This window comes from Schistocerca piceifrons, chromosome 9, assembly GCF_021461385.2.
Source record: "Schistocerca piceifrons isolate TAMUIC-IGC-003096 chromosome 9, iqSchPice1.1, whole genome shotgun sequence".
Taxonomy (NCBI): domain Eukaryota; kingdom Metazoa; phylum Arthropoda; class Insecta; order Orthoptera; family Acrididae; genus Schistocerca; species Schistocerca piceifrons.
In genome coordinates, this window is record NC_060146.1 from 99387228 (window position 1) to 99411724 (window position 24497).

Genomic DNA, 24497 nt, shown 5'->3' on the forward strand with positions numbered 1-24497 from the left:
TGGTCTTTCTGCGAAATGTAAGTTGGCGGCAGGAAAATGGTACTGCAGTCAGCCTCAAATGCTGGTTCTCTAAATTTCCTCAGTAGCGATTCACGAAAAGAACGCCTCCTTTCCTCTACAGACTCCCACCCGAGTTCCTGAAGCATTTCCGTAACATTCGCATGATGATCAAACCTACCAGTAACAAATCTAACAGCCCGCCTCTGAATTGCTTCTATGTCCTCCCTCAGTCCGACCTGATAGGGATCCCAAACGCTCGAGCAGTACTCAATAATAGGTCGAATTAGTGTTTTATAAGCGGTCTCCTTTACAGATGACCCACATCTTCCCAAAATTCTACCAATGAACCGAAGACGACTATCTGCCTTCCCCACAACTGCCATTACATGCTTGTCCCACTTCATATCGCTCTGCAATGTTACGCCCAAATATTTAATTGACGTGACTGTGTCAAGCGCTACACTACTAATGGAGTATTCAAACATTACAGGATTCTTTTTCCTATTCATCAGCATTAATTTACATTTATCTATATATAGAGTTAGCTGCCATTCTTTACACCAATCACAAATCCTGTCCAAGGCATCTTGTATCCTCCTACAGTCACTCAACGACGACACCTTCCCGTACACCACAACATCATCAGCAAACAGCCGCACATTACTATCCACCCTATCCAAAAGATCATTTATGCAGATAGAAAACAACAGCGGACCTACCACACTTTCCTGGGGCACTCCAGATGATACCCTCACCTCCGATAAACACTCACGATCGAGGACAACGTACTGAGTTCTATTGCTTGAGAAGTCTTCGAGCCATTCACATACTTGGGAACCAATACCATATGGTCATACCTTAGTTAGGAGTCTGCAGTGGGGCACCGAGTCAAACGCTTTCCAGAAGTCAAGGAATATGGCATCTGTGTGATACCCTTCATCCATGGTTCGCAAGATTTCATGTGAAAAAATGGCGAGTTTTCGCAGGAGCGATGAAATGATGATGAAGACAACACCCAGTCAATGAGCGGATAAAATCTCCGACCCAGCCGGGAATCAAACCCAGTCCCGTAGGAAGGCAATCGTTCAGGCTGACCATTCATCTATCGGGGCGGACACTTTCAAGGGTGATGGAGACGGATAAATACATCCGTTTGAGGTAAGGGTCTCTGTACCAGTAACAAAGGAGTCGAAAGTAATTCTGATACCTCTGACAGTGGGATAGATGTGCTGGTAATGTTGTTACTAAGATTGTAATGTAGGAAATTTTCAGAGGGCGCTGGTATGGACCAGCACAAGAAAAAATTTCCAATAAACATGGGCCCTAAAATGCATAACTGTGGAGCTATGGGCACCTGTTCATCTTCGCTACTGTGAAACACATCTCCTCTACGGAACAAGCGCTCATAAGGCTTAAGGTATGCAGTTTAGAGCCCATGTTTGCTAGATATTTTTTCTTGCTTTGGTTCACACTACCATCTCTGAAAGGTGCATAACCTACATTCTCAGCAGCAACAGTACCGGTACATCTGTTTCATTGTTAGAGGTGTCAGTATGAATCTCGCCTGTAGCCTTAGACTCGTTCGTTTCCCGTACAGGGACCCTTTCCTCAAATTGATACATCTCCATCATGAAAGTTTGTAACATTATCACAGAATCACGCTGTATATACATACATTCACAGGTGCTGGCACCTATAACTTTGGCGTTCTATAGCGTCGCTGGATGACATTTCCGGACATTGGCTCCTATTCAAAATATTATGTACTCACTCCCCTTTACAAGTTCCAAAGGTTTGAAACGGGAATTTCCGAACGCCTTGCAGATCCTCCTTGTGTGCCAGCTATTTTGTTGTTATTCTTGCGTGAGTGACACCTTAAGGCACTGTGAACCATTGAAAGTCTTGACTGTGGTCGACAATCACCGCAGTTCTTGTTTCAAATCTCATCGCATAGTCGTATTCTGACTGGATGTACTGATGTTACGTTTGGTTCAACGTAGTACAGAGGTCACTGATGTCAATTCCCCACTCTGCTTCTACGCCACTCTCGTCTACATTATAGACTTGGCCACTGTTTCTATGTTTCGATACAGTGTATCGATACGTGGAACTGCTTCAGTGTTTCGGAACGACTGTGGTTCACTGTTTCGAAACAGTGGTGTTTCATTCCACCCTGTCTCGGATAACCGGACCAGATTCGATCTCGAGCCAGACACAGAAACTGTATCGTTGTTTCAAAATAAGGCTCTTTCAGTCCACCTGTGCTTGGAACGGACTAATTGTATCGAAACAGTGATGTTTCATTTCACTCTGTGTCGGACGAGATTCGGGCTCGGCACAGGTACTGAAACACAACATACCACCTCATGAAACTCTTTCAAGAGTGTCGAAATCTTTTTGACAAGCAATAGCATGAAGCTTAAGATATCCGAAAATAAAGCTTCGTTTCTAGCTGACTGTCCTATTCCAAAATGGCGTGACATCTGGTTTATAAACACTAACCAAACAATAAAACAACGCATACTATTCACATTCAAAATAATAAATATGTGAAAATCATTCAGTTAAATTACACTTTTTCTATAACATACGCCTCTCTGTTCATATACAGTAGTCATAGTAAGAAACGCAAGTAAGCCTACAACATTTTGAATAAAAAAAGGCGTAGAGTGACAGTTATTAGACGTATACATAAATTTGATGTAGGTATAATTGCAAGCAATCATTTTGACATATATCACTGATAGTGTAATGGTGAACGGGAAGGGCTGGGAAGCATGGTGAATTTATAGTAACGATTCGAAATACCTTGAAAGACAAAATTTTTGACTGTTATATTTTGTTATTTATTCGAATTATTTGGCGTTATTTGTGTCTATAGTCACTAAGCCTATTATCCACAATGATTCCCTTTGTTTAGATGGAAATTAGCAGGATGGGTATATTACCCATACTAACGGAATGTGGGAACCCCAGTAGAGTATCCGTTGTTTCTGCAGTTTGCTCCCACCTCCCGTTCGTGGTTGTTCTGTCCTCAGCTATGACTGTCCTCAGCCAATTGAAAAGTATGAAAGTCACACGACACGAAAGCAGCGCATTTGCTGCAGGAAATACGAAACTGCCAAGACGCCTAAGTGATGGTTTCATACTTTCTGCGACGTGATTAGTGCTCTCACACCTCATTTGTGTTTATATGGTAGAGTTGTGGCGATTCGTGAATGAGTCGTTCATTTGAACGACTCTAAATAAAGAATCGTAAGAATCGAATCGTGATACGGACGAATCGTCGTTCAAAAGAATCGTAAGAACGATTGCGTGTTTCCGAGTCTTGACGATTCCAAGTTCCAACGATTCATCGATTCTTAGTACGCTATGCTTCGAAGGCAACTTCCGAATCATGCCGAGTCGTGCCGAATGATTATGACCGCCAGATGGCAGTCAAGTGGAGGATGCGTGTGAACAAAGGAAGCCATTTTGCACCACCTTTCTCACAAATCGACTCCTCTTTCCTGGCTTACTGAAATAAAACAATAGATGCAATCAAATCTAACGTGGCCTTTCATCAATTAAGGCATTACACGTATAAATCGAGAATCATACTTGTAACGTCATATGCATGTTTACTCATAAATAAACTATTTCTGGCATATATTATCATGACACAGTTCGATTCTCATTGACAATTTCAGACATGTCCTGCCATCTGAGAGTAAGATGTAGACCTTTTTGCATTCCGTAAGAATCGTGCCATCGCAGACTAGAATGAATCGTGAACGAATCGTAGGAATCGATTCACAATGTGAGATTGAGTCGTAGGAATCGGATCGGGAAAAAGAATCGTGTCGCCCAACTCTGTTATATGGACATAATTATACAGTAGACATTCAAGATGATGAAATGTGTAGGATTATTAGATTACAAAACACAAACTGTGTTTGTGTTTATATGGACATAATTATACAGTAGACATTCAAGATGATGTGTAGGTTTATTAGATTACAAAACACAAACTGTGTTTGTGTTTATATTTATACAGTAGACATTCAAGATGATAAAATGTGTGGGTTTATTAGATTACAAAACATAAACTGTTTCACTGTTTCGAAACAGCGTATTGGAAAATTACAGTGTACTGTTTCATTTGTTTCGAAACAGTTACGTGTTTCAGTTTGCCCATCTCTACTACATAATTTGGGCGGTCACTCACCTTGAAGCGCAGCGGTCCGACCGGTGGAGCCGCGTAGGGGATTCCCTGGAAGGAGCAGTAGGGGAACCCCCACACTGTGCGCCGGCGGCGGCCGAGCAGCTCGCCCTGCGAGATGCGCACCTTGACCGTTTCTTGCTCCGCGCCTGCCATGCTCGCTGCTGCTTCTAGCGCTACTGCTGAATTGCGTCGCCTAGAAAGCGATGCAGGCGGTCAGCGGCAGGCGGCTACGTAACCGATGGACTCGCGCGGTTGAAAGATAAGATAACGACATCCAGTACCTCCGCTAATGACGAGGCAGAAACGGCCGCGACTAGTAAAGTGGCACCTGTCCTCTGTGACGGATGACGTCAAACGCAATGACGAGCATTTTCGTGAGGTGGCAATGCGGTATTTTCCACTGTTCGGTCGCTGCAGGCCGCGTTTCCCAGCGCGCCGCTGCACAGTACCTACACTGAAGAGCCAAAGAAACGGGTACAACTGCCTGATATCGTTTAGGGCCACCACGAACATGCAGAAGTGCCGCAACACGACGTGTCATGAACTCGACTAACGTCTGAAGTACTGCGCGGAGAGAACTGACGCCATGAATCGTGCAGGGCTGTCCATAAATCAGTGGGACTACGAGGGGCTGGAGATATCTTCTGAACAGCACGTTGCTAGGCAGATATACTCAATAATGTTTGGTGGCTAACGGAAGTGTTTAAACTCAGATGAGCGTTCCTGGAGCCACTCTGTTGCAATTCTGGACGTGTGGGGTGTCGCATTGTCCTGCTGGAATCACCCCTCAGAGTTAACAATGGACAGGAATGGATGCAGGTGAATCAGACAGGATGCTTACGTACGTCTCACCTTTCAGCGTCGTATATGGACGTATCATGGGTCCCATATCACTCCAACTGCACACGCCCCTCGCCATTATGGAGCTTCCACCAGCTTGAACAGTCCCCTGCTGACATGCAGGATCCATGGATTCAAGAGGTTGTTTCCATACCCGTACACGTCCATCCGCTAGATACTATTTTAAACGAGACTCGTTCGACCAGGAAACATGTTTCCAGTGATCAACAGTCCAATGTCGGTGTTGGTGGGCCCAGGCGAGGCATAAAGCTTTGTGTCGTGCGCTCACCAAGGGTACACGACTGGGCCTTTGGCTCCAAAAGCCCATATCGATGATGTTTCGTTGAATTGTTCGCACACTGACACTTATTGATGGCCTAGTGTTGAAATCTGCAGCAATTTGCAAAGGGTTGCACTTCTTTCACGTTGAACGATTGTCTTCAGTCGTCTTTGACCCCGTTCTTGCAGGATCTTTTTTCAGCTGCAGCGATCTCGGAGATTTGTTCTTTTACCGGATCCCTGATATTCAAGTTACACTCGTGAAATGGTCTTATGGGAAAATCCCCACTTCATCGCTACCTCGGAGTTGCTGTGTCCCTTCGCTCGTGCGCCGACTGTAACACCACGTTCAAACTCACTTAAGTCTTGATAACCTGCCATTGTATCAGCAGTAGTCGATCTAACAACAGCGCCAGACACTTGTTATCTAGGCGATGCCGATCGCAGCGCCGTATTCTGCCTGTCTACTTATCTCTGTATTTGAATACGCATGCCTATACCAGATTTTTTGGTGCTTCAGTGTATATCCATGACGTTCACAGAGGATGAAACTCTTTCTCAATCTCTTTTAAATAATCATATGTAAAGATTTTACAGTGGCACCAAAGGTAGTGTTCAGTCACTGGCGAATAAGACAGGAAATGAAACTGAGGGTAGCAAAGCAAAAGCTCAAATGCTTAACTCCATATTCAAATGTTTCTTTTACAAAGGAAAACCCAGGAGAATTGGCCCAATATAATATAAAGGAGAATGAAATAAGTATTAGTGGTGCTGAGAAACAGCTGAAATCTTTGAAACTGAGCACAGGTCACACCCGTCTACAAGAAGGATAGTAGTTGTGATCCACAATACTGCCGTCCTATAGCCTTGACATCGATTTGCTGTAGAATCTTAGAACATACGCTGAGCTCAAACATAATGAGGTACCTCGAACAGTGACCTTCTCCATAGTAGCCAACATTGATTCCGAAAACATCGATCATGCGAGACCCAGGGAAGTGTGTTAGGACCCTCGCTGTTCGTGTCGTTTAATTTGTAAGAGTATGAAGTGGAATGATCACATTCGCCCAGTTGTTGGTAAAGCAGATGATAGACTTCAGTTTATGGGTAGAACACCAGGGTAAAGTTTAACTAGTGTACAGTGAAGAGTGTTTACGAGTCACTCATGCAACCCATTCTAGAATATTTCTCAGGTGTGTGGGACCTTCACGAAATAGGACTAACAGGAGATATTGAACGTATACACAAAAGTGCTGCACGAGCGGCCATAGGTTTGTTTGAGCCGTGGGATAGTGACACAGAGCTGCTGAAGAAACTGAACTGGCAGGCTCTCGAAGACAGACGTAAACTAACCCGAGAAAGCTTACTAACAAAGTTCCAATAACCGGCTTTAAATGATAACTAGGAATATACTACAACTCTCTTCGTATCCCTCAGGTAAGGGTGGTGAGAACAAGATTACGACAATTACAGCATTCACAGAGACATGTAAACAATCATTCTTCTCACGCTCCATACGTGAATGGAACGAGAAGAAATCCTAGTAGCTGGAACGATGTGACGTACCCTCTCCCATGCACTTCATACTACTTTGCATAGTGTAGGTGTACATTTAGATGTAGATGTGTATTCCGTTAAAAGTCCGTTTATTCTCCATCTTACAGCGTCATCTCACTACATAACAGTGAACTAATTATCTTTTCATTATTGCCCGTAGTTATTTTCCTGTCTACATTTAGATAACAGTGGTCGACAATATTTTTGTTACGAACAATGTGAGTGTTGTGGTTTGATAAGTCGTAAATAGTGAGTTCTAAAATTAAGTCAGGTTTCTGCTATTGAGCTCTCAGTTCGTTCTACCCTCCATCTCTCGAAATCCTTGAAATGCTACACATGGTTTATTCTTTTGTGGTTTAACTGGAATACTGTTGAGATTCAGTTACTGAAAAGTAATGAAAATACGAGTACGCGCAAGAAATTATCATATATGCTGCTTAGCTTAGGAATATACCGCCAGGTGCGCCAAAAGTGCCAGTATTGTTTGTTTATGTATAGTCGCAGTGACTGAACAATCTTCTGTTTCTTGGTTCAAAAATGGCACTTAGCACTAAGGGACTTAACGTCTGTGGTCATCAGTCCCCTAGAACTTAGAACTACTTAAACCTAACTAACCTAAGGACATCACACACATCCATGCCCGAGGCAGGATTCGAACCTGCGACCGTAGCGGTCACGCAGTTCCAGACTGAAGCGCCTAGAACCGCACGGCCACACCGGCCGGCTCTATTTCTTGTTTCTAACATGAACAGGAAATTAGAAATTATGTTAAATGCCACAATGACTTAAGTTTTCGTTACATGTTAATAGTGCAGATATTCAGGATCAGTTGCTGTTTAAACTGATTTATGAATGTGTTCCCACTGGACAGTGGTTACCGCTCTGAACTTGTTACGTCTTGGCTTTGGAAGAGAGTTCTGAAACATTAAAATCGTTCGTGACTCAAGAGGGACGTTCGTTAAATTGATGTTGTTAACGTGTTGATGTTTCTTGTGTCTGACACTGAATTGTTCCAGGTAAACATTGGCCTAATGTTTAATTGTTATGTAAAGTATAAGCACAGATGATAATTGATTGTTCTTACAAAATAAAGATGTAACAATTTTCATTTTTGTACTGGAACCAGGTGGATTTATAATAACAGCCAGGTTTTAGGAGGGTTGTCTGTGTTTCAAACCTGGAACCATCGAAGTTCGTTAGCAAAGGGAAACTACGTTTCTTTTATGTTTAATTTGTAAGCTAATGTCAGAGTCTGTAATCATTGTTTTAAACATTAGTGTTACTACCATTAAATGGTTTTTTAAAAATCCTGCCCGCATCTCGTGGTCGTGCGGTAGCGTTCTCGCTTCCCACGCCCGGGTTCCCGGGTTCGATTCCCGGCGGGGTCAGGGATTTTCTCTGCCTCGTGATGGCTGGGTGTTGTGTGCTGTCCTCAGGTTAGTTAGGTTTAAGTAGTTCTAGGGGACTGATGACCATAGCTGTTAAGTCCCATAGTGCTCAGAGCCAGCCAGCCAAACTAAAAATCCTCTGGTTGTTAAGCATGGTGTTTCAACAGTTGTTAAGCTGCTCTCAATCCTTTAGATGTTGATGTAATTTTCTTGTGAGCTAGGTTTTTACAGTTCTTGATGCATTTGGTGCTGTTTCCGTTTATGAGACATTTTGTGGCATAACTATAGATGTTTAATCTGTCAATTGATTGAGTTCAATTTAAATTTAGCGACTGGAAGGTATTTTGTTAAGTAGTTCTAAGAAGCAATGTGTTCAAGATATTGTTATTTGTTATGTATTTCAAAAGTTGTTATTTAGATGAATGTAAAAATTTCTGTAATTTGTAAGTTAACTCAGTCAGATATAGTCTTCCATCCTACTGCCAAATACCGCCATGTCGGTTGGTGCCACTGTTCACGTGTCACATTTAATCGTGTGGTGGTTGTTGTCACTTGCAAATCACTTACTATTCATTTAGTGCTATTTAGACCACGTATAGAAGAATAATCTTCAGCGATGCTGAATGGGTGTAGGTATACATTAACAAAAGAGAAGGCGATAAAATAATAACTGATGTGTTGGTAAATGTGCCAACACCTTGTAGATAGAGGAGGCCGAAATGGAAGCTATCTAACGCAGACGGGCGTGAATTCTGGAACAGGATAAGTATTGAATGCTAATAAGAAAAGTATGCAGCTCCTCGAATACTTAACTTTTATTTATCCTTGTTGTGAATACAGCATTCCGAATGAGACATTTCATACTATAACTATCAAACTATCACTTGCTATGTAAGGCTAATGGCACCTTGCTAGGTCGTAGCCATGGACTTAGCTGAAGGCTATTCTAACTGTCTCTCGGCAAATGAGAGAAAGGCTCGTCAGTGTAGTCGCTAGCAAAGTCGTCGTACAACTGGGGCGAGTGCTATCCCGTACCTCGAGACCTGCCTTGTGGTGGCGCTCGGTCTGCGATCACACAGTGGCGACACGCGGGTCCGACATGTACTAAATGGACCGCGGCCGATTTAAGCTACCACCTAGCAAGTGTGGTGTCTGGCGGTGACACCACAATAACAATAATAATAATAATAATAATAATAAGCGTTTGGCATTGGTGGCCGGGAGACCCCTGGCGGGGCGGTTCGGCTGCCGCTCCACAAGTTCTCTAACGCCACTACGGCGACTTGCGAGTGAATGAGGATGAAATGATGCTGAAAGACACACAACACTCAGTCATCTCCACGCAGAGAAAATCCCTGACCCCGCAGCGAATCGAACCCGGGACCCCGTGCGCGGGAAGCGAGAACGCTACCGCAAGACCACGAGCCGCGGACGGTGATAAAGTAATGCATTACCAATAAACTGAGACTAACTTTGACTACAGTGCTCAATGCAAGTTGTGTCGGCAGTTGTGGAAGTCAGCACCGACACAAACAAGGTAGGTGAGAAGTTGCCGTGGCAGGAATCCAAAACCATCTGTACATAACACTTGATGATTGATAGTACACTTTATTTCTAAAAAGGAAAGAAACATAAATTATCTTATCACTATGAAGTGGCTTCCTGTGCCTCCTACTTGCAACTACTTTTACACTCTATTACTACTCGCAGAACGCACGTTAAGTATCGTCCTCCTGTTACTCGGTACTGATGCTCTCACAGTCTGCAGCAGACCTGGGCCGACCACCGATGGTCGGCTGGTTAAATCAGCGTTGACAGGGACCACTGAACTCGGTCTCCTTGGAGGTGTGGCGCTGCATGTTGTCTTAATTGGCGCGCGGGTCAGAGCGTTCTTGATGCCGTTTCGCGGCGATACTTTAGAATCGCACACAAGTCAGACTTACAGCATCCAAATTTAATCGAATAAATCTGTAATAATGGTACTACTATGAATAAAGCCTTAATTTTACTGGGTAGCTATTACTGATAGTTTTTGTTGTGGCCTTCAGTCCTGAGACTGGTCTGATGCAGCTCTCCACGCTACTCAATCCTGTGCAAGCTTCTTCATCTCCCAGTACCTACTGCAACCTACATCCTTCTGAATCTGTTTAGTGTATTCATCTCTTGGTCTCCCTCTACGATTTTTACCCTCCACGCTGCCCTCCAATGCTAAATTGGTAATCCCTTGATGCCTCAGAACATATCCTACCAACCGATCCCTTCTTCTAGTAAAGTTGTGCCACATACTTCTCTTCTCCCCAATCCTAATCAATACTTCCTCATTAGTTATGTGATCTACCGATCTAATCTTCAGCATTCTTGTGTAGCATCACATTTCTAAAGCTTCTATTCTCTTCTTGTCCAAACTATGTATCGTCCATGTTTCACTTCCATACATGGCTACACTCCATACAAATACTTTCAGAAACGACTTCCTGACACTTAAATCTATACTCGATGTTAACAAATTTCTCTTCCTCAGAAATGCTTTCCTTTCCATTGCCAGTCTACATTTTATATCCTCCCCACTTCGACCATCATCAGTTATTTTGTTCCCCAAATAGCAAAACTCCTTTACTACTTTAAGTGTCTCGTTTCCTAATCTAATTCCCTCAGCATCATCCCACTTAATTCGACTACATTCCATTATCCTCGTTTTGCTCTTGTTGATGTTCATCTTATATCCTCCTTTCAAGACACTATCCATTCCGTTGAACTGCTCTTCAAAGTCCTTTGCTGTCTCTGACAGAAATACAATGTCATCGGCGAACCTCAAATGTACTTCATATTTTCAAATAAACTATTCCACTACATCCGTAAGTATACTATTTCTCATGCATTGTTTGTAACAAATGTATCGTGTAGATAAAAATATTGAGTCTAAATATTCAGATAATTTGTAGAAAGAGTGGTTCACGTGGCATGTTTTGAATCTTCTTTTGAACTGATAGAGGTTCTTAATTTCATTCTTTATGTTAGATGTGGGCCAGTTCAACATATTACCACCAGAGAAAATTACAACATTCTGAAGCATACAGAAACAAGGGAATGTCTACTGGAAAATCATTTTTGTGTGTAGCATTGTGAATGTGTGCATCACAGTTCCCTAGAAACTGGTTTTTATTCCACTGGTCGACAAGGCTTCTATTTCTGATATTAGTGCTTCTAAACCAGTTTACCACAGGAAACTCAAATATGTAAACCAAATATCGTTGTGAAGGATATTTTTATGTAATACACATACAGGGTGGTCCATTGATCGTGACCGGGCCAAATATCTCACGAAATAAGCGTCAAATGAAAAACCTACAAAGAGCGAAACTTGTCTACCTTGAAGGGGGAGACCACATGGCGCTATGGTTGGCCCGCTAGTTGGCGCCGCCATAGGTCAAACGGATATCAACTGCGTTTTTTTGAATAGGAACCCCCACTTTTTATTACATATTAGTGTAGAACGTAAAGAAATATGAATGTTTTAGTTGGACCACATGGCACTGTAATTGTCACAAACATATGGCTCACAATTTTAGACGAACAGTTGGTAACAGGTAGGTTTTTTAAATTAAAATACAGAACGTAGGTACGTTTGAACATTTTATTTCGGTTGTTCCAATGTGATACATGTACCTTTGTGAAGTTATCATTTCTGAGAACGCATGCTGTTACAGCGGGATTACCTATAAATACCACATTAATGCAATGAATGCTCAAAATGATGTCCGTCAACCTCAATACATTGGGCAATACGTGTAACGACATTCCTCTCAACAGCGAGTAGTTCGCCTTCCGTAATATTCGCACATGCACTGACAATGCGCTGACGCATGTTGTCAGGAGTTGTCGGTGGATCACGATAGCAAATATCCTTCAACTTTCCCACAAAAAGAAATCCGGGGACGTCAGATCCGGTGAAACTGCGGGCCATGGTCTATGGTGCTTCGACGACCAATCCATCTGTCATGAAATATGCTATTCAATACCGCTTCAACCGCACGCGAGCTATGTGCCGGACATCCATCCATCATGTTCGAAGTACATCGCCATTCTGTCATGCAGTGAAACATCTTGTAGTAACATCGGTAGAGTGGCAAATCAGCATACATTGCACCATTTAGATTGCCATCGATAAAATGGGGGCCTTCCTCCCATAATGCCGCACCATACATTAACCCGCCAAGGTCGCAGCCATCGTAGGTTGTCCGTTGCCCAATAGTGCATATTATGCTGGTTTACGTTATCGCTGTTGGTGAATGACATTTCGTCGCTAAATAGAACGCGTGCAAAAAATCTGTCATCGTCCCGTTATGTTTCTTGTGCTCAGTGGCAGAACTGACTGTACACGACCCATGCAATTCCTGGTGCATAGAAATATGGTACGGGTGCAATCGATGTTTATGTAGCATTCTCAACACCGACGTTTTTGAGATTCCCGATTCTCACGCAATTTGTCTGCTACTGATGTGCGGATTAGCCGCGACAGCAGCTAATACACCTACTTGGGCATCATCATTTGTTGCAGGTCGTGGCTGACGTTTTACATGTGGCTGAACACTTCCCGTTTCCTTAAATAACGTAACTATCCGGCGAACGGTCCGGACACTTGGATGATGTCGTCCAGGATACCGAGCAGCATACATAGCACACGCCCGTTGGGCATTTTGATCACAATAGCCATACATCAACAGGATATCGACCTTTTCCACAATCGGTAAACGGTCTATTTTAACACGGGTAATGTATCACGAAGCAAATACCGTCCGCACTGGGGGAGTGTTACGTGATACCACGTACTTATACGTTTGTGACTATTACAGCGCCATCTACCACAAAGCGAAAAAAGAAGTCCAACTAAAACATTCATATTTCTTTACGTACTACACAAATAAGTGATAAAAAATGAGGGTTCCTATTTAAAAAATAACATCTGCGGGAAGTTCACCTTTGTCAGAAATAGGAAGAAAATTTCAACACTCATAAAGAAAGCATATAAAGTTTAGAGTAGAGTTCGGAGACTAAGATAAACAATGGTCACCACATTTCTGTTGTGTTACATGTTACTGCAAACTAATTCAGTGTTGGGGAGGTAAAGAGAACGTGGCGTTGTTCGCTGTGCCCATGGTGTGGAGAGAGCCAAAGGACCACGTTACTGATTGTTAGTTCGGTTTAACGAAAATTCACGGTTTTACAAATAAAACATCGAAGAGGCACCTTGTTTACTCAGACCCGCTTTCAGCGAGAACGCCAGTGCAACATTCTGACCATCCCTCAAGTGCCTTCAAGAGCGCCAGGTCAAAGTCGGAATGACAGATGATGATCCTTTATACCACTGCACAAGTGAGTCATCGCCAAATTTGTTAACACAAGCAGATTAAAATGATTTAGTACGTGATCTAGGACTAAGTAAACAAAAGACGCAGCTGCTTGGTTCAAGATTACGAGAGTGTAATCTACTCCTTCAAAGAACTAAAATCAGTGTGTTCAGACACAAAGAACATGCCTTTATTTCCTATTTTGCTACTGACGGAGCACTGCCATTTTGCAATGACGTTGGAGGCCTAATGGAAGTGTTAAACTTCACCTATATTTCACAGGACTTTTCATAGATGCCTTGAAAACAAGTCTCAAGACTGTTTTGCTCCACAAGGGAAATAAAATACCCTCTATTCCAGTAGTTTACGCCAGCTTGACCTAAGCGAATTATGAATTCATTATAATACAATGCATATAAACATTACGAAATGATTATAGTACAATGAATACAAATGGAAAATATGTGCAGATTTCAAAGTAATTGCTATGGTACTGGGAATGCAACAAGGCTACACAAAGTATACCTGTTTTCTTTGCGAGTGGGGTAGTCGAGACAGAAATTCTCTCTGCGTGAAAAAGAAATGGCCTACGTGGAGATGGAAAGTGGGCGAAAAGAATGTGCAACGTGAAAGTGTGGTAGCTCATCAAGATATACTACTTCCACCACTTCACATCAAACTTGGCCTAATGAAACAATTCGTAAAGGCCATGGATCCAACTGGCAATGGGTTTGAATGCCTACCTACCAGATTTCCCCGTCTTTCAGCTACAAAAATGCAGTAAGGTGTATTTGTAGGCCCACAAATCAAGGAGCTGCAGAAAGATGCAAATTTTGAAGCACGTTTAACTGACAAAGAAAAGACTGCATGGGACTGTTACAAGATGGTGTCTGAAAACTTCTTTGGAGGAAGAGCAGCTACTAACTACAAAGCAATGGTGAATGACATGTTCAACACATATCAAGATCTGGGGTGCAATATGCCTTTGAAGATACATGTGATGGACTCTCATCTGGACTATTTCACAGAGAGTTGTAGTGATGTATCGGATGAACATGGCAAAAGTTCCATAAAGACATTTCTACCATAGAAAGGCGTTATGAATGGAAGTGGGTACCTTCTATGTTAGCAGATTATTGCTGGAATATCATTTGAGAGGAGAAAGATTCACAATACAAGAGAAAAAGTGATGTGCATTACAATACCATGGCTCATTTATTTGTCGATTTTCTGTAATGTCTCATGTCAAATAAATGCTATAAAGCATATACTCAAAGATTACTGTTTTATATGTTAGATCTCACCCTCCATTAATGGGATGTACATATAACATCATAAAAACGTGAATTTGTTTATCGAATTTCACCTCATGTTTGCTGCACTATATCAGAAACAGATAAGAGTAATAAAATTGCAATTGCTCATAAAGTGTCCCTGACAGAAAAACTAAAAACAGTTTTGAAGTACAACTAGGATCACAATGTATTTTTTCAGAAATAGAAAAAAAGTTGTTTTTTTTTTTGTTGAACAGTGTTGTCAGCGACAAAACCCTAGTAAACGTAGTAAATGTTTGGAAGTGATCCTTTTAAAAAGGATTAGACATACGGTTGTTTACTTTATGCAGTATTCTTCGTACTATCTTATGCTAAATAAACGATTAATTGGTTTATGTCCACAGGCCCAGAAAATAACTCCATAAGGCGATTGGGAGTGAAATTACGTGAAATAAATCAATATCATTGTCTATTCTTCAACACTATTGTAGATGCTTCTAACGATGTAATCCGCTGAATTGGGCTTCTTGATTAGTCGATACATGTGTTGCTTGCATTTTAACTTGTTACCCAGCTGGACCCCAGGGAATTTTGCACTCTGTGCTTCACTCAGTCTACTTCTTATGCTTAGAGGCCATTGCTATCTGTGAATCACTTACGGGCTGTTCAGATGTTATCTGAACTGTGTCTTATAGGGCTGCGTGTGGACAATTTATTAATACGGTTGCATCTTCATCAGACGTTGCAGTTAGCATTGAGAGTTCTGTTGTTCCATGTTAATGGAGGCCTGTCGTTGGTGTTTTGAGTTAAATAAAATCGAATTGACTCATGCAAGTGTAAATACGGCACAGTTTATATGTTATATCGGAATTAAGCCTGGAATAGCAAAAATGGACGTTTAATTATATTGTCATGAAGTGCTACGAACTTTATTAGGGAGTAAAACTATCAGCCAGCAGGGCTTAATCATGCCTCATACCACCCCCCCCCCCTGCTCCCCCTCCCCGGCACGCATATATCATTGGTCATCTTCTATAGTTACGATGGTCTGGTTAAAACCATCATGTCACTCTCCCTTGCTGTACCGACCGAGGTAGCGCAGTGGTTAGCACACAGGACTCGCATTCGGGAGGACGACGGCTCAAACCCGCGACCAGCCATACTGATTTAGTTTTTCTGTGATTTTCCTAAATCGCTAAGGCAAATGCCGGAATGGTTCCTTTAAAGTAGCACGGTCGATTTCCTTCTCCATCCTTCCCTAATCCCAGCTTGTGCTCCGTCTCTAATGACCTCGCTGTCGACGGGACGTTAAACACTTATCTCCTCCGCCTCTCCCTCTAGTGTTCGCAAAGTTTGGAGGGAACCAGCGAATCAGGTGAGGACTGCTATTTTTCTCTGAGAAAAATAGATGGAATCATCTTGGAAACAAGGAAAACTCTGCAGTAGCCCTAACTTATCATCTGCTTCAAACCGTGTAGATCACAGCGAAGAATTACAAGTAGCATTAGAGATTTCTGAGCCTATTATAATGGCTGAAATGAAATGCAGTGACGAAGATGCAGAAGACAGCGAAAGTGATACTCATGTCGACCAATCATTTCAAGGCTATTGTTAGTGTATGAAATTGTAAAGCGTAAATGTACCGGATGACAATATATTTAGGACGACTGTATAATGGTTCAAATCCATTCAGATTGTAATGAATGACGAAAAAAATGGTTCAAATGGCTCTGAGCACTATGGGACTTAAAATCTATGGTCATCAGTCCCCTAGAACTTAGAACTACTTAAACCTAACTAACCTAAGGACAGCACAGAACACCCAGCCATCACGAGGCAGAGAAAATCCCTGACCCCGCCGGGAATCGAACCCGGGAACCCGGGCGCGGGAAGCGAGAACGCTACCGCACGACCACGAGCTGCGGACAACGAATGACGACAGTTGAGATAATCACTTATTATTCTCCATGAGGTTAAAATTTACAAGGCAAAATGTACATACTTGCCGTTTTAGACGACGCGTGGCCACGGGACAAGAGCAGCCGACCGACCGAGAGTCCATTCACTGTGCATTAGAACGTTGAGCGTGTACATGTCTGAAGTCATAGCGCGGATAAAATACGACAGCAATAAACGGCGACAGACTGTCACCCCTGATAGTGCACAATGTGTAACAATGTTCCACTGATGCGCCAGAGCTGAGGAGGACGCAGATCTGTCCTGCAATGCCGTTCGGATGAGATGTCGATCCTCTCGAGCGGTGATGTGGGTGGTGCGACCTGACCCTCTCGTCTTGTTCTACGGCCTTCCCTGAACCTTTCTGCACACACCCGTTGCACTGCCAGAACACTTCGGCCCACACGAACAGGAATTTCCCGGATAGATGCATCACATTCCCTCGTGCCAATAATGCGCCCTTTTTCAGTCTGGCTGCTTTCATAGTATGGTTCGCGCAGACATCTACGAGGCATTTTGCACGTCTGCTCAACTCACATTGATCCATTACTTTCGGTTTATAGCAATGACGAGAGCCGCAGGTACATTTTGCCGGTTCGTGGTGCTGCACTGTGATATCGATGTTGATCTCGAACCCGAAAACACACATGGTCCAAAGGATAATCATTTCTGCAGAACATGATAATGTACACAACTGCCCATTAAAATTGCTACATCACGAAGATGACGTGCTACAAACGTGAAATTTAACCGACAGGAAGAAGATGCTGCGATATGCAAATGATTAGCTTTTCAGAGCACTCACACAAGGTTGGCGGCGGTAGCGACACCTACAACGGGGTTACATGAGGAAAGTTTCCAACCGATTTCTCATACACAAACAGCAGTTGAGCGGCGTTGTCTGGTGAAACGTTGTTGTGATGCCACGAGTAAGGAGGAGAAATGCGTACCATCACGTTTCCCACTTTGATATAGGTCGGATGTAGCCTATCGCGATTGCGGTTTATAGTATCGTGACATTGCTGCTCGCGTTGGTCGAGATCCAATGACTGTTAGCAGAATATGGAATCGATGGGTTCAGGAGGGCAATACGGAACGCCATGCTGGATCCCAATGGCCTCGTATCACTAGCAGTCGAGATGACAGGCATCCTATCCACATGTCTGTGCAGCCACGTCTCGATCCCTGAGTCAACAGATGGGGACGTTTGCAAGACATCAACCATCTGCACGAACAGTTCGACGACGTTTGCAGCAGCGTGGACTGTCAGCTCGGAGACCGTGGCTGCGGTTACCTTTGACGCTCCATCACAGACAGGAGCGCCTGCGATGGTGTACTCAACGACAGACCTGGATGCACGAATGGCAAAGCGTCATTTTTTGGATGAATCCAAGTTCGGTTTACAGCATCATGATGATCGCATCCTTGTTTGGCGACATCGCGGTGAACGCACATTGGAAGCGTGTGTTCGTCATCGCCATACTGGCGTATCACCCGGCGTGATGGTATGGGGTGCCATTGGTTACACGTCTCGGTCACCTCTTGTTCGCATTGACGGCACTTTGAACAGTGGACGTTACACTTCAGATGTGTTACGACCCGTAGGTCTATCCTTCATTTGATCCCTGCGAACCCTACATTTCAGCAGGATAATGCACGGCCGCTTGTTGCAGGTCCTGTACGGGCCATTCTGGATATAGAAAATGTTCGACTGCTGCCCTGGCCAGCACGTTCTCCAAATCTCTTACCAATTGGAGACGTCTGGCCAATGGTAGCCGAGCAACTGGCTCGTCACAATACGCCAGTCACTACATTTGATGAACTGTGGTATCGTGTTGAAGCTGCATGCGCAGCTGTACCTGTACACGCCATCCAAGCTCTGTTTGATTCAGTGGCCAAGCGCATCAAAGCCGTTATTACGCCCAGAGGTGGTTGTTCTCGGTACTGATTTCTCAGGATCTGTGCACCCAAATTGCGTGAAAATGTAATCACATGTCAGTTCTAGTATAATATATTTGTCCAATGAATACCCGTCCTGACGCATGATGATGCAGAAGGATGCAGAAAATGAGGTTGATTGATAGCAAATGAGGAGGTTCTCCGCAGAATAGTAAAGGAACAGAACATATGAAAACTTGTGACAAGAAGAAGAGACAAAATGACAGAACATGTGGTGAGGCATTCCAGGAATACCTTCCACTCTACTTGAAGCTGTAGAGGGTAAAAACTGTAGGAGAAGACAGAGACTGGAATATACCCAACAAATAATTTATGACGTTTGGTGCATGTACCACTGTTCAGATTATAAAGTTGGTTCCGCGTCGTAAGTCCACGACTCACAGTCCTGGAAAGGAACTGGTATCAAACGCCGACTCCAGGCTTTACTTTAGAGATATGTCGTATACACGCAGCACGACGATACCCAAGAGTGATAGATTTTTTCAGTAGAAATGTAACATGAAGACATTTGTTGCAGTAATAGTCCAGGCCGAAGCCATGTAGCATTATTTATTTATTTATTGACTTAACCTGACGACATTAGGGCGACGAGATCCTGTCTTACAAATAACCACTCATTGCACGTACTTTACGTTACATTCTTTAATATAAGCGTTTTATGAGCTACATTTAATACAGAACACAATTTAAAAACAGTGCAGGATAAAAGTGACGGTTTACGTTCGTTTATGAGACGTCAAAAATTAAGACGAATTTTAAGAAATCAGATTTACAGTGAGGTGATAAACGTTATGGTATACCTCATGAGATCGTGTCGTACCTCCTGTAGTACAGCAGCTCTACGCGACCTGGGCTCAACACGTCGCTGGGAGACCCCGCCGAAATATTGATCCATGCTGTCTCTACAGCCATACGTAATTGCGGAATTGTTGTCGGTGCAGGATTTTGCGCAGGACCTGACCTCCTGATTATGTCGCACAAATATTCGATGGGATCCATGCCGGGCGATGTGGGTGGCCAAATCATTCGCTCTAATTGTCTAGAATGTTCTTCAAATCACTCACAAACAACTGTGACTTGGTGACACGGCGCAATGTCATCCATAAAAACTCCAACGTTGTCTGGGTATATTAAGGCCATTAATGATTTGAAATGGTCTCCAGGTAGCCGAAAATAACCATTTCTAGTCAATGATCGTTTCAATTGTATCAGAGGATGCAATGAATTCCATGTAAACACAGCCAACAGCATTATGGATCAGCCACCAGCTTGCACAGTTCCTTATTGACAACCTGGGTCCGTTCCTTCGCGGGGTCTGCGCCACACGCGAACCCTGCCACCAGCTCTCACCGACAAATCGTGATTATCTGAGCAGGCCACGGTTTTCCAGTCGTCTCGGGTCCAACCGATATGGTCACGGGCCCGGGAGAGGTGCTTCAGGTAATGTCGTGCTGTTAGCAAAGGCGCTCACGTCGGCCGATTGCTGCTGTAGCTCATTAATGATGTGTTGGCAGAAGAGCCAACACCGTGTTGCTAGAGGAGGCCGAAACGCAGGCTGGCGTGAGGTCTGGAGCAAGGTATTATACTATGAAGAAAAGAACGTAGTTGCTGGAATACTTAACTTTAATCCATAATTGGAGAACATCGCTCTTGTTGATACATGAATTACAATCTCAATATAAACTGGTAATGGTGCCTTGCTAGGTCGTAGCAAATGACGTAGCTGAAGGCTATGCTAACAATCGTCTCGGCAAATGAGAGTGTAGTTTGTCAGTAATCCACCTCTGGCAAAGTCGGCTGTACAACTGGGGCGAGTGCTAGGACGTCTCTCTAGACCTACCGTGTGGTGGCGCTCGGTCTACAATCACTGACAGTGGCGACACGCGGGTCCGACGTATACTACCGGACCGCGGCCGATTTAAAGGCTACCACCTAGCAAGTGTGGTGTCTGGCGGTGACACCACAATTAACGCCATACTGCGCCGAACTGTCCTGAAGGATACGTTCATCGTACGTCCCACACTGATTTCGGGGGTTGTTTCACGCAGTATTGCTTGTCTGTTAGCACTGACAACTCTACACAAACTCCGCTGTTCTCGGTCGTTAAGTGAAGGCCGTCGGCCATTGCGTTGTCCGCCGTCAAGGGTAATGCCTGAAACACTGTTAACACTGTCGATCTCGGAATATTAAATTCCCTAGCGAATTGCTATATGGAATGTCCCATGCGTCCAGGCACACCTAACATTCCGTGTTAAAACTCTGTTAAATCCCGTCGTGGGGCTATAATTATGACGTCGCAAACACTTTAACATGAATCACATGAATACAAACGATAACTCCGCCAATGCACTGCCCTTTTATCCCTTGTGTACGTGATGCTGCCGCCATATCGCCATCCCATGATTTACGTCACCTCAGTGTCAAACTATGAGTGCTTGCCGGCCGCGGTGGTCTAGCGGTTCTAGGCGCTCAGTCCAGAGCCGCACGACTGCTACGGTCGCAGGTTCGAATCCTGCCTCGGGCATGGATGTGTGCGATGTCCTTAGGTTAGTTAGGTTTAAGTAGTTGTAAGTTCTAGGGGACTGATGACCACAGATGTTAAGTCCCATAGTGCTCAGAGCCATTTATGAGTGCTTGCGGCAGTGGACATGAGAGAAGGTTGGTAGAAGGGGAGACAGACGAACTTGGTAAAACACAATTGACGAGGAGAGGGGAAAAGAAAGTCAGGTGACTGATTACGAACCCAGAATGGAAAGAATGGGAGCTGGGAGAAGATGGCAGTATTTGCTTTACTGTCTGACACAGGGGAACTAGCTGTATATGTTAATTAATGTCGAAACATTATTAGGGTGATGAAGTGCTGGCTTAAGATCAATTGTATTAGGTATAGGTCTATTACCCAATACTCTCATGTGGAAATTTGTGCCTTACTGAGACTCATACACGGGTTTCCCACTGATTGCCTTAGGCACTACTGCTCTCCGTACACGTTCCCCAGATAGACCAAAATTTCCATATATCGTACTATCTACATGCTTACATCTCAGCACAGTAAATTCGTTACCTAATGCTCGCCTAGGCAGGCACACGCGGATACCGACATTGGTCTGCATTCCTCTTTGTCTCGTTCTAACTGTTGCGGGAATCTGAATAAGCTTTTGAGCATTACGTGATGAATTTACTGGACCACGATACAAGGATGTAGATAATGTGAGATATGGAGATGTGAGTCAGTCCGGGGAGCGTGTACAGATAGCAGAAGTGATTCAGGTGACCGCTCGCGATAAGCGCGAAATCCGGGTTCAAGTCCTAGTCCGACACATATTTTCATATGTCGCTATAGGATTGTCAATCTATACATAATACAGTTGATATCAACAAATTCGCAATCAGGAAATTAATTTCGATAGTATTTCGCACAGCTGTGGGTGGTCAATTGTGTACTTTCTTTCAGGCTTGCATTGAAGCTTAAGATTCTCCATAAAAGCAACAGGGCAGTGGGTTGTGTACAGAGTGCGGGGTAGCTGATTCCAAAGGGAGACACCTGCGACAGAGGAGTTTGATGTTCTAGGGATGGGCACAGCTAGGACCCTAGAAATGTGAGACCTTTCGTTTCGACTTTAATTTTCAACTCGAGACATTAAGGTACGACCACAAACCTCGGCGAGGGTGTCGGAGTTTCTCTACATACTCAGCCTTCAATGCGTTTTTAGCAACGATCAATGACTTGGCGGAAACCTTAGTTGCAGAAGTCGGTATTTTGGTTATTCAGAAAACTTTCCACCTGGAATGTTGTTGTTGTCGTGGTCTTCAGTCCTGAGACTGGTTTGATGCAGCTCTCCACGCTACTCTATCCTGTGCAAGCTTCTTCTTCTCCCAGTACCTACTGCAACCTACATCCTTCTGAATCTGCTTAGTGTATTCATCTCTTGGTCTCCCTCTACGATTTTTACCCTCCACGCTGCCCTCCAATGCTAAATTGGTAATCCCTTGATGCCTCAGAACATGTCCTACCAACCGATCCCTTCTTCTAGTCAAGTTGTGCCACAAACTTCTCTTCTCCCCAGTCCTGTTCAATACCTCCTCATTAGTTACGTGATCTACCCATCTAATCTTCAGCATTCTTCTGTAGCACCACATTTAGAAAGCTTCTATTCTCTTCTTGTCCAAACTATTTATCGTCCATGTTTCACGTCCATACATGTCTAAACTCCAGGCAAATACTTTCACCTGGAATATCATCTTGTAATGCTAGAGATGCCTACCACACAATGCTCATTCCAGGAAAGGCGGAGATTACAATGGGTACCATGCCAAGAAAATTTGAGGCCTATGGCAATACGTGCATGAGCTGGAGCGTTGTTGTGGAGCAGGAACTCCACTTTGGAGGTATTCACATGACGCTTTGTCTTGAGAGCGTCCCGTAACCACATCAGGAAAATTCTGGGACTACAAGTTCCTTGACAGTGTTCCATTACGAGCATAATCTGACACCAGCACACTGTGACAGGCCCATAAACCACTCAGCATCACCTTGCCCGATTGTGCTTGGCTCTTCACTGATGTCCACGTGTGTTCCTGTGTTACTCTACTCCTTTGTACCGGTGTCACAGAGTGTTATCACCTATTGACTCCACCCCACTGACATTCTGAAGTTGGTAACGGAATTTATGTTTCCTTTAGGCGCCAATAGCAATTGCACAGGACTGGACAGACTGAATAGTGCGTGTCTGTGTTGAGTTACACCTCCAGCGGCTCTATACCACGGGCGCCCTCTGCCGCCACAACATAGGATGGTCGGGGACAGCCGTCCAGTCCACTCCCAGTTGGAGCCTCTTCGCCAAGGGACACCACACAGTAGTCTCATCCATGTTGACACTGATATCAGGATGCTAATTCTTGCTGCAATATTTCTAATGCGTCTTCGTTCTCTTCGAGAAATAGAAGTTAACTAAACCTTCTGCTTTCTGAATTTTTTAAAGAGGACATTGAAGGCAAATGGGTATGATAGTTATTTAATCGACAGGGCTTTTAGGCGAATATTTGTACGGCTAATAAGAATGACAAGGAACCGCCTTCTCACTCCGTCAGATTACCGTTCGTTTCTGGGGTCACTGACCGCATGAGCAGAATTTTAAAGAAAAATGTTATTCAGACATCTTTCTTTAGTCAAAACAAAATAAAAGACTTTTCCACGGATGCACCTGATAACCTCCACAATGCAGGCGTCTATCAAGTGTCATGTGGCTCCGGCAAAGTGTATATAGGCGAAACGGGAAGAACTGTTAAAGAACGCATTAAGGAACACGAACGGCACATGCGGCTAAATCAAAGTGCAAAATCGGCAATAGCGGAACATCACGAGAACTGTGACTCTGACATCGATTTTAGTAACGTGCGTGTACTGGCTAAGGAAACAAACATTTATAGAAGAAAGGTCCGAGAAGTGGTTGAAATTTCTAAGAATGCCTCTAATTTCAATAGAGACGACGGCTATAGGCTTCCGGCATCGCGGCTCCCCGCCATCAAGGAAGTAAATACTCGGCCGCGGTGTGTGAACGGCATAAACAACGCGCTGCAAGTCACAATAATACTTTGGCTAAACATTCCCCCTCTCTTACTCTGTCCGTTTAAAATCTAGCCACTGATGACGACCAACCAATAGCGGTAGCAGGCATTTCAACCAATAACC

At 43.7% G+C, this 24497-nt stretch overlaps 1 protein-coding gene across 1 annotated transcript in view; it reads right to left on the bottom strand.

Moving 5' to 3' along the window:
- LOC124717250 (esterase FE4-like) overlaps nucleotides 1–4376 on the bottom strand; it is a 207730-nt gene extending 203354 nt beyond the window's left edge. The window contains exon 1 of the mRNA XM_047244051.1: nucleotides 4208–4376. Coding sequence (XP_047100007.1) covers nucleotides 4208–4357 — 150 coding nt within the window. The 5' untranslated portion in view covers nucleotides 4358–4376. The remainder of the gene's footprint in view (nucleotides 1–4207) is intronic.
- Between the last annotated feature and the right edge of the window lie 20121 nt (nucleotides 4377–24497).